Source organism: Pongo pygmaeus, chromosome 18, assembly GCF_028885625.2.
Source record: "Pongo pygmaeus isolate AG05252 chromosome 18, NHGRI_mPonPyg2-v2.0_pri, whole genome shotgun sequence".
Taxonomy (NCBI): Eukaryota; Metazoa; Chordata; class Mammalia; order Primates; family Hominidae; genus Pongo; species Pongo pygmaeus.
Window position 1 is genome coordinate 68,597,640 of NC_072391.2, and position 15,556 is coordinate 68,613,195.

General features: G+C 49.1%; 1 protein-coding gene and 1 long non-coding RNA gene across 9 annotated transcripts in view; one reads left to right on the forward strand and one right to left on the reverse strand.

Annotated features, from left to right (window-relative positions):
• Positions 1 to 1,101: 1,101 nt before the first annotated feature.
• The window catches only part of ZFHX3 (zinc finger homeobox 3), a 275,007-nt gene continuing 260,552 nt past the window's right edge, over positions 1,102 to 15,556 (forward strand). For 2 of the 5 annotated variants that reach the window (XM_054452977.2, XM_054452980.2), the window contains exon 1: positions 1,102 to 1,238. Coding sequence is in view for 1 of the 5 variants with exons in the window: in XM_063654490.1 (XP_063510560.1) it covers positions 11,988 to 12,057 (70 nt within the window). In the remaining 4 variants the exon portion in view is untranslated. Of the gene's footprint in view, positions 1,239 to 10,673; positions 10,851 to 11,687; positions 12,058 to 15,556 lie in introns of those variants that run through there. The other 3 variants (XM_063654491.1, XM_063654489.1, XM_063654490.1) reach the window with 3 other exon arrangements.
• LOC134738546 (uncharacterized) lies at positions 7,474 to 12,277 on the reverse strand. Of its 4 annotated transcripts, none has more exons than XR_010124312.1 (4): positions 12,009 to 12,196; positions 10,878 to 11,022; positions 9,770 to 9,889; positions 7,474 to 9,676 (listed from the first exon to the last, which is right to left on the reverse strand). It is a non-coding gene; the product is annotated as an uncharacterized LOC134738546 (long non-coding RNA). The 4 variants fall into 4 exon arrangements; XR_010124315.1 differs by having other exon boundaries at positions 9,770 to 10,189; XR_010124313.1 differs by having other exon boundaries at positions 7,474 to 9,149; positions 9,350 to 9,676; positions 9,770 to 11,022.

Consider the following 15,556-nt stretch of genomic DNA (forward strand, 5'->3'; position numbering starts at 1 on the left):
TATATTTTTTGTCTAGTCTATGGTATGTGTTAAAGTTTTCTCCATATTTTCTTCATTCGTCCTCTGATTTGGGGGGAGGTAATTTTCCTTCAGTTAAAAAATCTCAGATTTGCAATTTAAAGTGGTCTCTATTCGAAGTATCTGCTCTTTCACTTAAACCTTTACTCTAAGCTGTCCCCCTCCACTAATGCCCCCATTCTTTGGAGATGCTCTTTTCCTAGTTAATTTAAACATTGCTGCATTTGCTTAGAGAGAGAGAGAAAGGGGAAAAGAATAAGAAAGAAAAGAGAAGAGGGGGGAAGAAGAAAGGAAAAAAAAAATCTTAAAAAAAATTCTTAGCCAGGTTCCCATTGTTGCTCCTATGCATTCCACTTCTCGGTGTGTGTGTGCGTGTGTGTGTGTGTGCTCGTGTGTGTGTCGTGTGTGTGTGTGTTTTTAATACATGCATAAACTTTTGGAGCCTCTCTCCCTCTTCCTAGGCTCTTCTCCTATCCTCTCTTCCTGCTCTCCTTGCCCTGCTCATCACTTTCCCCTGGTTTTTTTTTTTTCCTCCCTTCCTCCCCTCTGCCTCCCTCCACCTCCCCCTTTTCTTTTTTGCTGAATCTTATTGATCCAGAAGGTGGCTAATTAGCCCTTCCCGTCGTGCCTGGGTAATGAAGCACATGCGCACTGAATTAATCACAGCCATTTTTTGCAGGAAACTAATTAGCAGAATAAAGATCCAAAGACTTTTTTTTCTTTTCACTCATCAGCTCCCACTTCCAGCGCGTCCCCTCCGACCGCTGCAGCCGCCACCGCCGCCGCCTCCTCCTCCTCCTCCTCCCGGCCGCAGCCGCCGCCGCCGCCGCCGCCTGCTTTGCATCCCAATTACAGCCTAGAGCCGCTGCCGCCGCCGCCGCCGCTTCTCTTCCGTGGCCCCTGCCCGCTCCGGGGGCTGTAAACTCCCCGCCAACCATGCTGCTCGGCGGCAGCGGCGGCGGCGGCTCCGGCTCCCCGGCTGCGGCCGCCTCCCGCCCCGGGCTCCGCCGAGCGCGCTCCAGCTCCGCCGCCGCCGCCGCCGCCGCCGCCGCCAGCAGCGCGTCCTCCGCCGCCGCCGACCCCCGCCAGCCGCCGCTGCTGCCTTGATGGGCTCCGCGGCCCGAGCGCCTCTTTTCGGGATTAAAAGCGCCGCCAGCTCCCGCCGCCGCCGCCGCCGCCAGCAGCGCCGCTGCAGCCGCCGCCGCCGGAGAAGCAACCGCGTAAGTGGCAACTTTTCCCTCTTTTTTTTTTTTTTTTTTTTTCCCGCCGCCGCCGCCGCCGCCGCCGCCGCCTGCTCCTCCTCCTCCTCCCGCCGCCACCGCCCGGACGCGGGGCTCCTCGGGGCGCCCGGGCTGCTTTGCATGGGGCTCGTCCTGCCCCCTCCCGGCTCCCGCGCCCGGCCGCCGCCGCCCGCGCTCCCCGCGCCCGCGCCCTGCTCGCTCGCTGCGTCCCGCTCGCCTTCCCCCTGCGCCAAACTTTCTCTTTCTCTTCTTCTTCTTCCTCCTCCTCCCGCCGCTGCCGCCGCTGCTGCCGCCGAGCCCGGGCCGCCCCCTCCTCCCCGGCCCCGCGCCGCCGCCGCCGGCCGCCGGCGACCCCCGGGAGGGTGGAGGCGCCCGGGGCGAGGCCCGCGCGGCGAGTTTGGAGGCGCCGCCAGGCAGGGCCGGCCGGGGCGCGGGCCGAGGGCGGGAGGGCGGCCGGGGTCCCAGCTCGGAGACAAAGGCGGCGGCCGGCGGTGGGGGGAGTATTGGGGGGGTCCGCGGTGCCGAGCGCCCCCACCCCCGCCGCTCCCGGCCCCCAACTTGGCCCCACCCCGAGAGGCGCCGGGGCCCCGGGCTGAGCAGCCGCGCCGGGCGCGCACCCGGCCGGGAGCAGTCGCCGCGGTCGCAGCCACTGCTGCTGCCGCGGCCGCCAGCGCTGGCCGGGCGAGCTCCTTCCGCGCTGGGGCTCGACTTGCCGGCGACGCAGGAGCCCGTTCGGAGCCTCGGGGTCCCGGAGGGGGCGAGGCGGCCGCGCGATCCTCTACCTGCGCGCTCTCCACCCTGCCCCACTGGCAGCGCCGCGAGCGCCCAGAGGGGGCTCTGCCCTGGACACTAGGGGCTCCCGGGGGCTCGGGGCTGCGCCGCTGGCCAGGGCCAGACCTCGCCCGGCCGGCCTTCTTCCGCCAGCTGAGCTCAGAGACATCCGAGGATGCCTTTTTTCTTTTTCTTTTCTTTCTTCTTTTTTTTTTTGCTGTCGCGAATCTGGGATTGTTTACGTTCGGTTCCCCACTCTCACCCCTCGCCCGGCTCCACTGGATGCAAAAACCGTGTTCCTGAATTTTACATTATGCATTTTAATGTCCATCTTTTTGCATAGCTGTTGGAGAGTAGATCTAAGTGTATTTCATGCAGTTTATATAATTAAGTTGTGTATGGACTCAGTACTCGGAGGGTTCTTGTATAACTATTGAATTAAAAATACATATATGTATCACTTTGCGAATGAAGCTGTTGCTCAGAATCTGACTTTTGTTCAATGTTGTGCTATTCTTTCGACTGTGGCAAATTCTTTGATTACAAGCGCTTTCAAAAGGCACCCAGTCTTAACTTTTCCCCCTTGTTGCTTTCAAGTAGGGTAAATATGACAATTTTTATTGGTCTCAATTATTGAAACTTGATCTAAGCACTGTATGGACGGAGCATGCTGATTGCTTTTTTCTGGCCTCCAGTTCTAGTGACTTTTAAAAGGCAGTTTGTTAAGTACCTTTGAAGAATATGACAGACGGTGATCGCTTGGCTGTAATGCAAATTACAGAACATAAATTCACTTTGGAATTTAAAAAAGACTCGAGCCCTTTCAGTGGGGACAATTGAGGATTTATTATGTTTTTAAAAAAATTCCTTTTTTTCTTCCTACTTTGGGAGAATAGCTAGTTGCAGACCAACTTATTTGGAGGTCCTCCGAAAGAGGCTTGGGTAATGGGCGAGGGGAGAAGATTGATCACAATCTGCATAATCAATAGGGCAGCGTGCTGCAATCGTGTACCTACATTTACTGTAAATTTCTACAATATCTGCAGCCTGGGTGCTCCAGCGCCTTGCTTGGCTTCTTAGAGAGGATTTAGAGGCAGAACAACCAGAATTTACTGCCCAGCCCTCCGGAACAATATAGGGAAGTCCACTCCATAGTAGCTCATTCTAAAACTCCATTTTGCTGAAGTTTTTTTTTTTTTTTTTTTTTTCAAATCTGTTTACATGTAGGGGTTTCGGGAGCTGAACCGCCAAAGTGTAGACATCCTGTGGGTTGAGGGGAGTTGGGGGTATTCAGGAGACCTAGGGGTTGGGAGTTTGCTTATTGAATGGGCACTTTGGGGGCCCTCATCTTACAATGTTAGGTTTTTTGTTTTTTTTTTAACTAGTGCAGGTAAATTAGAGATAGGAAAATAAAAGAGAATATACTAGAGATTGAAGCAGTGTCAAAAGTATGAGTTGCTGTGTGTGTATGAGAAGAGAGATAGAATACAGACACTTACAGTCAGTCTTGAAAGCTTGGTGGTAGGTGAATCCATATTTGGAGATGATTTTGAAATAGTCTAGCAAATGGTGCACGAAGAGGATTTCGTAAAAAGTGTACACGGAGTCAGTTTTGAAAGGATTGCGGTTTGGGAAGATGAGGTGTGGGCAGGAAAACCCACTCTAGGCCAGCAGCCTTCCTCTGTCTGTATGTGTCCCTTCCCCCTCCTCGGGTTTTAGTTTTTAATTACTTAATGCTGAAACGCACAGGGCTTATATAAATATTTGCAAATGCTCTTTCCTATTGATTTCTCTGAATAAACTGCCCTGCTCCGGTCCAGAGAGGAGGCGATTCAGATCTGTGGACTTTTTAAACATACAAAGTCTCTGGAGGAGTGGTGTTCTCTGCGTGTGTGTGTGTGTGTGTGTGTGTGTGTGTGTAGAGTTGTAGGTATGAGGATTTTGGGGGCCTGCAAAGAGAGTTCAGGCTTTCAGTGGCGTGGGCCAAGAATACTGGGGTGGAGCTGGCCCCGTGGCCTGGCAGTCCTGACTGTGTGCGTGTGCGTGTGTGTGTGTGTGTGTGTGTGTGTGTGTGTGTGTGCATGTGCGCGCACGTGTACATCTGCACCGTGTGGGTGTCTTCACTGGGGGAGTCTGGATGCATATGCACTTATTTCCCCCACCCCTATTAAATATGGAGCAGCTTTCCAGGGCTCTGTGACTGCCTTCTCCTCAGGGTCACATTGAGTTTGAATCTGACCCAAGGTGCAGGAATCCTGCAATGGGGAAATAAAAGAATATACAGAACGGGGTCAGGTCAGCTGCTCAGAGGCCAAAACCCCTACAGCTGCTTTGATTTTATTTTTTGGTGTATATTTTAGGCTCCTCCTGCCATTCTACAAATTGTGCCTCCCCCTTTCAGGTGTTTGGTCTGTGGTTTAAAGGCACCAGAACCTGTGCCTGCATAGACATAGGCTCCCAGCAACAACAGAAAACCCACAATACCGAATCCAAAACAAAACCCGGGAGGAGGGGGAGAAAAAACCCCTACTGAGTTCAGGCAAATAAGGTTGGGTCTCTAGATCCGGTTACAAAGCAGCTTTGAATATGCAAGACAGTGCACAAGACCAGTTATTCCAGTTACAACAAACTATTAAAAAAAAAAGAGAGAGAAAAGAAAAGGCATGTTTAGGTCGTAATTTGTTAGTACAAGGAAAAGAATCCCACATAAAGCTGCCTTTTTTTTTTTCTCCCTTTGCTGGCTTCACACAGAATTCACTCACCCCTTTCCAATTTGTCTGCTGTATAGGTTCTTTTATTAAAATCTTTTGGGTTTAGGAAGATGGCTGCAAGCAACACATTTTCTGTATTTTTTTCCCCTTTATCTCAGAGAGAGAGTTGGCAGGGGTTCTGTGGTTTGCAGTTACACAATATGTTATCATGTTTTTAATCACTAAATCATTGCAGTGGTTATAGATTTACAGTCTTGGGGTATTACAGAGAGGAGCAACGGCGGCTATATATATGCTTTTAAATTACACCAATGTAAACTGAGTGCGGCAGCTGTGAATATGGTCGGCAGACATCTATTCCCTCCCCCACCAAGTTCTTTCTCCCTCTGTGATTTTTCTCCCAAATTTCTTGGTTTGCTTAAAATAAGCTACCCCTCTCCTCCCCTGTATTGTCTCTTCGCCACCTCTTCCAAAAAAAATTAATTTTCATTTTAGACCTTTAACCCCAGAGAAGCTAGAATTCAAACTCTTGAGCTATAAACTTCGGATGAGAGTATAATAACAATAATAATGAAAAGTGTGGATTTCCTAAAAAAAAAAAAAAATCCTCCTGGTTTCCATACCGACCTCCTGTATCGGGATGGAGGGTTGATTGCACGTCAGAAAGTAGGGGGGCGGGTGTGGGGGAGGGGAGCCGGGCTGGTGGCGCTCGCCTGCCTGGAACCTCGAATGTCCTGTCCCCTGCGAGCCCACTTTCAGCTTCTGTTTTTCATATTATTATGTAACAGAATCCTTGGCAGCATTAAAAATTCAGTATTACAAGCTGATTGTAATGCTGCCTCATTAGACAACACTGTCTGGCCTTGTATTAAGTGAAACGTGGAGCATGGCTTTTAGATTATAAACACCAATAAATATTAAGGATCAGCAGAGGGGGCAGTAGCAACTGGGTTTTGGGCTCCTTCTGGTTTTATCCCTCCTCCCCCCAGCCCCCCAGATCATCTTCCCTTCAGCCCCTTTCCTCCCCCCTCCCCCCATGGTAACTATCATGCGTTTTCTTGTGGGGATGCTGATGTGTCGACCCTGGTGACATTTTAGGAAGGCTTTTTATAGAGTTTTCTTGTGTACACAAAAGGTTTGGAAGTTTGTTTTGTTTTGATCTGCAGTAAACAGGTCCTTCACTTTGCTGACGTCATTTCCGTTCATATTTGAGTTGTTGATTGTGCTTCTTTGCAGGGCCCTCTCATCCCTACCCCCACCTTGCCTTTCAGCTCAGAGCCTGTGGTTGCCTGGGGAAGGGGGAGTGTGCGCCTAAGCTGCCAGGTCTGGGTTCAAAGGCTGAGGGTCGCGTGGCTGTGCCTCATCCTAGGGTTTGCCCGCTGGGGAAGATGCTTCCAGCTTCAAATCTGGTTAAACACTCCGACATCCACTCGCCCTGGTATTTTCATGGCACGCGGTGATTCATCTCAGCTTCCTTTCTTTGTAACACCTCCCCCCACTTTGCCCCTGCCACACCTTGTCTGTGTCTTTAATACATCCTTATTGTCCACTTCTCCATGCCCCCACCCACCGAAAAACCTTGTAATGACGACTCAGAGACTTTGATTCAGTTGCAAATCTGAAGCTGGCATTAGTGGACTTCATGCTGTGAAAAAAAGAAAGTGTTTCAAGGCCTTGCCCCTGCAGCCTCCCCACCACCGCCTTCTATCCCTGTTGGGTGTTTTGTGCATGTGTGTTTTCTCCCCGTTTCCTGCCTTTTCGTAGATATAAAGGCCGTTCTGGTGTTACTAAAAATGACTATAATGTCCAGTGTCTCTTATTTCCATGTGATCTACAATTGGAACCCCCCTCCAAAAAAGAAAAAAAAAGTAGGATGAGGAAAGGAAAGAGGAAAATCTGACTGCATAGGCCCCAAAGGCTTTCCTCTAATAGAATGATGGGTTTTAGGTTAAAAAAAAATTATTGTTTTGTTCTTTTAGGTTTAGAAATAATAGGGAGAGAGGGAAAAAGCAGTCATTAGGAAGTTCCCTGAGCTGCTTTCCAACTAAGACGGGTGAAAAATGAACCAGCATTGACACTTGGCTCCATGTGAAAGCCCCTGTCACCTCTCCCCTCTTCCGTGGCCCTGGTCTTTTGTTTCTGGAGAACGGAGCTAAGGTACTTTTTCTCCCAGACCAAAGGCAGCAGGGAAGGAGTCCCCTTGTGTACGCATCGCCTTTAGATGGCCTTCTCATGGTTATTGTCAATGCAGACTTCCCCAAACAATTGCTCCGGGGAGACAGAAAAGCAAAAACATTTGTCCTATTTTTTTAACCTCTTTGTTTTAGACTTCTTTTTTTTCATCCATTCTTTAAATTTCACAGTTTCTATTTGTCTGCAGAGAGACAAACGAAACAGCATGAAGCACGTTTTTACCGTAGGCCTCACTGGCGATTGGAACAGCCTCAATAGAAATCCAAATTCTAAAACACTGGCTGACTTGGAGGATATGTGAATTTTTCAGCTCGGGGGCTCTGAAGTCAGATTAGCACAGATTTTTGAACCCAAATGCCCTAAAATGAAAAGATAAGAAAATAGGATTCTAGAATTATTTGGGGGAAAGCATGAAAAAGGTCATCTTTTGTCTATCTTCCTGTCTTGTGCCCCATCCTTAGAAGCTTAATAGGGGAGAACTGCAAACCTCAATGAATTCTTCATTTAAAAAAAAAAAAAAAAAACTCCAACCCTGGTTGTTGTACTTTCGATATAGCATTTAATGGATCGTTTTAACTCACGTGTGAAAGTGCTCTTGGTACATACTATGGAATGGATACTGTGTTGGGATTTTTTTTTTTTAATCTACAATTTATATAAACAGGCAGTATCCCATTGCCCATTTCTTTTCCTCTTCTGTTTCCCTTTTCCTTTCTTCTCCTTCCAACCTGCTTCCCCTCCAAGAATTCAGTGGTTAGCATCAGACCGACTGTAAAGGGATGTGTCAGACGGTGGGGATGGCCTATGAACAAAATAGGAGTCCACCTCTTTTTACTTGGCCCCAAACAAAGCGCTTCTCTCTCCTGTAATGTATGGACCCAGATTGCGATGCTGTCCTTAAGCATCTGTCCGCCTTTTCATTAAAATTCTCAATTTCAAGGTTTAGAAACACAAATGTAAGAATCCCCCTGGGTATAAAAGTCTTGCATGGCAAATTCCCTTTGCCCTTTCAGAAATAATATTTTTGTTTAAAAAAGAAGGAGTGAGAAAGAGAGAGAGAGCTCTTTACCTAACATGTAAAGCTGTTTTAAGGCAACTTCTGTATTTTGGCTTTCTTAAAACTTGGGGCTTTGTAACTTAAAATTAATTTAGAAAAACTCTCCGAAATCACAGCTTTTAAAAAATGGTTATTCATTTGTATCTTTCTTGTGGGATATCATTGACAGATTTAGCACCTGAGCTGGGGAGGGTGGGTTAGGAAATTAGATAATGTTCCACCTATGATTTGGGGGTAAAAATTAATCTATGGAATTAGCACTGTAGGGATGGATGGAGGCCTTGAGCCTTCAGCAGAAAAATGTGAATCAAAACATCTGTGTGCAGGCCTTGGCACACCAGCTTCCAATGGTTATGAAGGCAAATGTGAGCTGTTCTGAGGAACGTCTGCATTCTGTTCCATACCCAGGAGGGCCTGGCCACCTAGCGGGTACCAGGCCCCTAAATATAACTGCCTCAAAATCATGGGGTGAACGCAGGCCATGGAGCGAAATTGAGCTCCAAATGGTTCCTTGTTTATTTCAGGAACGTTTGTTTTTGTTTCTTGCCCTCTTCTGGATTTTTCTTTGTTAAAGCCTCCAGGTTATTTAAGCACTAGTTTTTTAAATCAATGTATACGTATAATTTAATAAAAATAGAAGAACCCGGAAGGGTGCACAAATCTGTCTAAACCCAGCTGTACTGTGAAAAGAGAGCCCAGGTTAAGCTGGAAGTCAGAATGCTGACATCCACTGTATCTTAGAGATCATATTTACCTTTGCAAAAGTGGAAGGATACAGCATTAGTAAGTGTGTATGTGTAGAGAGAGAGAGAGACAAGCAGGTTTGGCTCGGTGGAGTCATTGTAATTTACCAGCCAGCTCAGCGTTAGGGGGCAGGCCTCTGGCTTGGAGAGTGGGTAAGGGGAGGAGTAGGGAAGGGGTTAGCACTCCCTGATTTATTTTTAAATATTTATCCTTTCGGCTGTTGCCAATTACACTTTCCAGATGAGATGAGACTGGGTATGGAGAACTGCGAGGGAAGAATTGCCTTTTCTGAGAGTGGGTTTATTTGTCAGCAGTGTTCAGGATGGAGCGATGAGAACGTCAGGCTGTCACTGCTGGGTAGGCCGTGGGTTTAACATCAGGCAGCTGCCCTCCGAAGAGCCGGGGCTTCCAGAGCTGGAGGATAGAATTTGCAAGGAGTATTTCAGAGAAACTCCTGATTTCATATGTAAGTGCAGAAGTTGCCAATTCCCTCTGGAGAGGTATTGTTTTTATGAATAAGGAAAATGAGTTTTAGTAGAGGTGACGCCCAGCTTCTGTGTAGTCCCTCATTTCCATAATGTACAGAGGCCATAGATCACCTGCCTGTGGATTACCTGTTAAATTTTTGCCTGGAACAAAGGCAGGCTTGACTAGGCCTCATCATGTGTATAGCTGGTGCCAGATAAAGAAAAGGAACTCAGGGTCACTCTCAGTTCTACTTGTCAGGCCTCTGAAGTGCAGGAGGCAGGTCGCAGGGTCTGCCTCTTGGGACAGTGGCAGTTTAGAGCAGATCCCATCCGGGCCTTCTGCCCAGGCACTGCTGCATCTTCCCAGGTTACTTTAATAGCTTGTTCTTTGGGCTTTCTAGCTTTTATTTTATTGAAGGTATTTGTCTGTGGGCCTACCAGGATCATGATGTCACCAGATGATGAGGTTGTCCCCTGTTAATAAAAGTGAAGATAAAGCAGCAAAATTAGATTTTCTGAGAGTATCAACATTTTCTCGTTGTCTTTAATTTATCCAGCAGGCCTTACCTATCCCAGGTAAGGAATCTTCGTTTTCCTGAAGAGACTGCCAGAGGCATCTCTGCGTTGTGGGCCACGTTGCTTGCAGTCCTGCTAGCATACGTCATCTTCATGTCTTATTCATAGTCACTTTTTCAATTAAATTATTAATTGTTTTCTTTAAGGTGTTCTCAACTTATATGGCCAATATAAATAACAGTGTGTTTTGAAAACACCACCTGTTCTTGGGCCTGAAGTCGGGTGGTCTGGAAGCAGCTCTGCAGTGACCATAGTCTGGTTTGCAAGCTCATCCTCCACCTTCCCTGCTGACTCTTCACCCCCCCCACCCGGCTCCCGTGCTCTCACGTGTGACTGAATTGGGCTTGTGCCCTCCTTTGTCCCTAATCGGACATGATTCCCTGGAGGCAGTCTTTTCTCTCAGGGCCTTAGCTGAAAAATAAATAAATAAATAAATTTCCCCAGAATCTATTCTGGACTAAAATGTAGAAAGGGGCTGTCTGTACCCAACAGGTTAGATACTTACATTAATCTGAACCCAACTTATATCGTGCAAAAAGCCCTCTATATGGGGATATGATGGTTTTCACCAGCTAAGCATCCTTCTTTCTCCCGAGTCAGTGTGTGCCTCATGCTAATACAATTCCATACATCCTGCTCTTCGCCTCATGAGCTGATTATATTTCTAACACTTGCATGGTTCATTATTGTGCCCGAGGAAAAGACTCTCCAGGCTGTAAGGCCAGCCTGGGTGGGTGGTTTTCAGAAAGGGTAAAAGCAGGTGCCTTTCTGTGCTGTGAGAATCGGGAGTAAATTCAGACTGAGGGTGGGATTCTGACAGGGAGGACAGAGGACTTCCGGTGAGATTTCTTTGGGGCTGGCTTTCAGATAAGAATGGAAAAAGGTGGACTCGGGGAGATAGAAAGGCGCCCAGCAATCGCTGTGACCAACTGGAAAAGGTGAACTTGGGGAGATAGAAAGGCCAATCGCTGTGACCAACTGGGGTGGCCGCTTTAAATCTTACCCTGGCGGTAGGAACTCCCTGGGAAAGGGCACGATCTTTGCTGTGTCTGCGGTGATGTGGCTTTATAAGGTGAGGCTAAGGAGCCTGGAGGCTTACATTGTAGACTGCAGCTGCTTTTCTTCCCACTTCTTTTCCTCCTATCTTTCTAGTGTTCTCTCCTTCTTTTCTCTTTCTCTGGCCTCAAAAACTATCCTGAAACTCTCAACGGAGAGCAGGGGGATGTTTTTATAAGTTTCTGCAACTGAAAAACAGAAGTGCTCTGTAAAGCAGTTAATAGGATGGGTGTGTGTTTCCAATAAATTCCTGTCCACATTGGCTCCTGTCCCCATGCTAGAGTGGCCTGGCTGTGACGTGGACGGGGCCCAGGGAGCGATGGCTCCGGTTCGGAGGCCCCAGGCTCCTTTTAGTGGCCGAGGGCGCGTCCCTTTCTTCTCGCCCGATTCTAGGCCGGCCCCTGACCTTTGATGAGCGAGGGGTCAGCGCCTCCGGGAGGGCCTGGGCTTTGTTCCCGCCGGGGCCGGTTCCCGGGGCGGCGCAGGCCGAGCGGCGAGGGTTCCTGGCCCCAGGCGGGTGCGCGGGCCCTTGGCCTGCCCCAAGGCCCGCGCCCCAAGCGGAGCGAGCGCAGCCGAGCGCCCGGGCCCCGCGCGTCCCTGTGCGTCCCCGGGTCTCTGCGGGCGGGCGGGCGGGCGCGGTCGCCGCCGAGCAACCCGGCCTGCGCCCGGCACGACTGTAGATGTCAGGCTTTGCCCGGGGAGCCGAGCGGCAGCGGGGCTGTGAGTTTCAAATTAACCTTCCGCTTTGTTGCTGTGTAATGTGGATCCCCGAAGGCCCCCCGCCCCGCCCGCCCCCCTTCCCCGGGCGGTGCGCGCTGCAAACTGCGAGTTGGGCTTCATTTACATAAAGCGATTCCGGGCGGGCGGCGGCAGAGGAGGAGGCGGCGGCGGCGGCGGGCAGGCCGGGGACCCGGACGCCAGCGCCGCGCCCCGTGGGTGAATCCCCGCCGCGCCCCGGGGACCTCCCTCCGGGGACGGGCCGACCAGACCGCCAGCCCCGCCGCCACCATGAGCTCCCCTCCCCTGTCTCCGGGCCCCCTGCTCCTAACCAGAGCCACCTCCGAGTCCTGGGGCCAGCGGGAGGTGGGGAGCATGCCGCCTGGGGTGGGTGAGCTCGGGGCTCGGGTGCCACTGGAATTTCCCGTTGTTGCGCATGGCGGCGCGGCCCCCGGACCTGCAAGTGCCGCCTCCCTCCGGAGGTGCGCGGAGGCTTGGTGTGCCAGGTGAGTGCAGCCTCCCTCTGGGTCCGCGCAGCCGGCCTGGAGCCGCGGGCAGGTGCTGCGAGTCTTGGCTGAACTTCCCATTCTCTTGGGGCGTGTGGGGGAAGGGCAGGCTGGATGCACTTGAACTCCCAGACTCCAGTTGCCACCTACCTAGGGTGAGAGCGCCTAAATTCCGCTGGGCACACAGTAAAGCTCTTCCTTCCTCCTTCCTTCCCTTCCCTCTGTCCTGCCCTCCCTCCTCCTTTCCTGAGTCTGCTTTTGGATTAGTTCCTGCCTTCTGAATACTTGTGGTACTGGTGTCATTTAGAAGTTTGGGTGCCTCCGCCTAAAAATGCACCCTTTTCAGCCCTGGAGAAGTCGCTGGTCAGTTGGAAACAATGTGAAGAATGCACTTGTGGAGTAATTAAAGGGAGAATCAGTTTTGGAGCTGGAGGGCACCTTTGGAGATCATCTTGTCCACCCTCTAATTTTAGTTTTTTCGCACTTTTGGAAAAGTCAGAGCATTTATTTCCTTGCGCGGGGGCGGGGTGGGGAGCTGATGCAAAGGAGAGAGTCAAGATTTTTATCCTGTTAAAGGAGGAGGAGGAATGCCTATGTTTAGGTCAGTAGCAGAAAAACAATAACAACAAAAAGAAGCATTGTAGGCTTGGAGGGAAACGAACCTTCTGGAAAATGGTCTTTTCTGCCTTGGACACACCTGTGTTATGATAGGAGAAGGCCTGGAGGGCAAAGACTGCAGTTCATGCGTGGTGTATGCTAAGAGGGAACTGCGTGGCACAGTGGTACCTCGTGTGTTAAACTGGCTTAAGTGAAAGCCGTGAGCAGGTGAATCCAGGAGGGTCATCCCTCCCCCCACCCTCTGTGTCATTTAACAGTCCTAGAAGGCTCCCTAAAAGCCACTGACAGAAAACCCCAGAGAGGACAGATGGCTCTGCCTGGGCACAGAAGGAAGGCCTGTCCTTCAGACTGGGTCCTGCTTGTCGGAATGCACCAGGGCAAAGCCTTGAAGGTAGATTGTGAGAAAGCTACACATCATCTTATTTCTCTCTATGCTTTGAGATCCTTGGAGACAAGTCACTAAATAAATAGAGTATAATTTAAAGCTCACCCTAGCTGGGGAAACTCTGTTTCGTTGCCATCAAGCAGCAGGTGTGAGTTTGTAGAGTTGGCCCCTCGAGTCCCCTCATTCCTGAATTCAGGAGGTGTCAAATCTTCATGTTCAGTTAACGGCTGTGGTTTCTGGATAGGTTTCAAGGGAAACCCTGAAAATCACGAGTTCCAGGAGGCTGGGCTGGAGGAGGACGCAAGAGTGCTGTGGTGGGGACTGCATTGGGTAGGAAAACATACACCTTCCAAGGTAACCTGATCAAGAAAGGCCGTAGCAAGGAACGTGAGTCTGCTCCTTGTTATCAGAACAGCCACTGGCAGCCTGAGATTCTGAATCCCTCTTACTACTCAAACATGAAAAACAATTAAGGCAAAAGTGAGGTGTGAGGGAAGTCAAGAGACCACGGTTCCAAATAATTGAAGGGTTTCAAGAATGGGGTCTTCACAAAGAGGTACATACCTGGATGTTTGCACACCTGTATTTGTGTTCATTCTGTTTTGCAGAGACCCTGCAGGCACCCTTTCAGAGAGTGTGTAGCTATGATGGCCAAAAGAAACTTTTTCTCTCTCCCTTTGCTAAATTACAGGACTAAGGAGTTCTTCTCATGGTGTTGCCAGCATAGTTTTCAGAAAGCATGTAAAGTGCCTCTCAGAGTGGGCTGGGGTCACACTTGGCTCTTTATTTAATTACACAAGTGTTATTTAACAACATGGAGCAGATGCAGAAGCGAGCACTTTTACACTTTAAAAACAGCCCTTTCAGAATCACAAGGAATTAAGTGACTTGGAGACCTTCTGTCTTTATGACATGGGTCACTTCCCTCTCTCAACAACCCCCTCCCCCACACTTTTTTTTTTTTTTTTTTGAAATGGCTGTACTTTCTATGAAATAGAGCTACTGTTTTCCATTTCTCCTGAAAACAGTGTTGATGAACAGGGAACTATTGAGAAACACTTGCTAACTATCCAAGAATAATAATAATAATAATAATAATAATAATAATAATAATAATATAAATCCATGCTGCTTCCCCAACCACCTGAAACTTAATTTTGCTTCCTTTTCTTCCATTTTTTGTTTGCACAAATGAATGTTAAGGGAGGGTTGGAAAGACCCAACTAAAACGGTGCCCTCCACAGGCCCCTGCCTGGCTCTTCCCACCAGGACAGTGAAGTGCCTGCCTTCTTGCTGCTTTGAGGTTGAATTTAACTGCTGTGTCAACTCAGTGCCAATTGGACAGCCCAGTGGCAAGGAGCTAAAATAAGCGAGATTTAGTTTTCATCATTATGACTTTAAATGATGCTTGCTAGACACTCCCAGGACCGGCCTGGCTCATCTTTGGTGACCCAAAAGTGGTTAGTTCATTAGAATAAATCTGTGATTACAGACTGCTGGAAAAGTATTTCTGGGGCTAGTGGTGATGTGGCTTAGTTCTAGCATCCAGGAAACATGTCCTTATTGTCACTGTGTGCAGTTGTTCCTTTTTGGTGTATCTTTCAGGGGTAGAAGCTTTTTTTCTTCCACCTACAAAGTATCAGTAAGAATCTGGAAATGCTTGAGGGCTCAGAGCAGACCCTTACCTAAGAAATTATTTTTATTGCAGAGTTGTAACAGTGTCATCTTAAAGAGTAAATATTTAAGTGACTAAGCAACGTTTTGTAAAAGTGTAGGGAACTGGCTTGGATTATTTAAAGAGGAAGAAAGTGAGCTGTCTTTATAAAACTCACCTTTTGGCCGGGCACAGTGGCTCATGCCTGTAATCCCAGCACTTTGGGAGGCCGAGGCGGGCAGATCACTTGAGGTTGGGAGTTCGAGACCAGCCTGATCAACATGGAGAAACCCCATCTCTACTAAAAATACAAAATTAGCCGAGCATGATGGCGCATACCTGTAACCCCAGCTACTCAGGAGGCTGAGGCAGGAGAATCACTTGAACCTGGGAAGGGGAGGTTGCAGTGAGCTGAGATTGGGCCATTGCATTCTAGCCTGGGCAACAAGAGCGAAACTCCATCTCAAAACAAACAAACAAACACTCATCTTTTAAGAGTAACTCACTTGTTTCTCAGCTTCTAAGGATTTAGCCTTGACTTGCAAGTAGGCAGCAATGATTCTGGTCTGAACAAACTTATGTAAACTCCATCTCACACTCACCCGTACTGCACACTGAAGATGCCTGTCAGTAACCTGAAGAAGTACAGTATGTGCTGTGGTTTATGCTTTCATTTGTTATTAAAATGATTGCTTGCTGTTAGCCTGGCCCATTTCTGTGATGTTTGGGCCTGTTGGCTTGCTCTGGCTCCTAAGACTGGTGCAATTAACCAGGATGGGGGCGTTACTGTAAAAACACAACAGGAAGGCAGATTCCATTACAGTGAACTTCATAGGGGTATC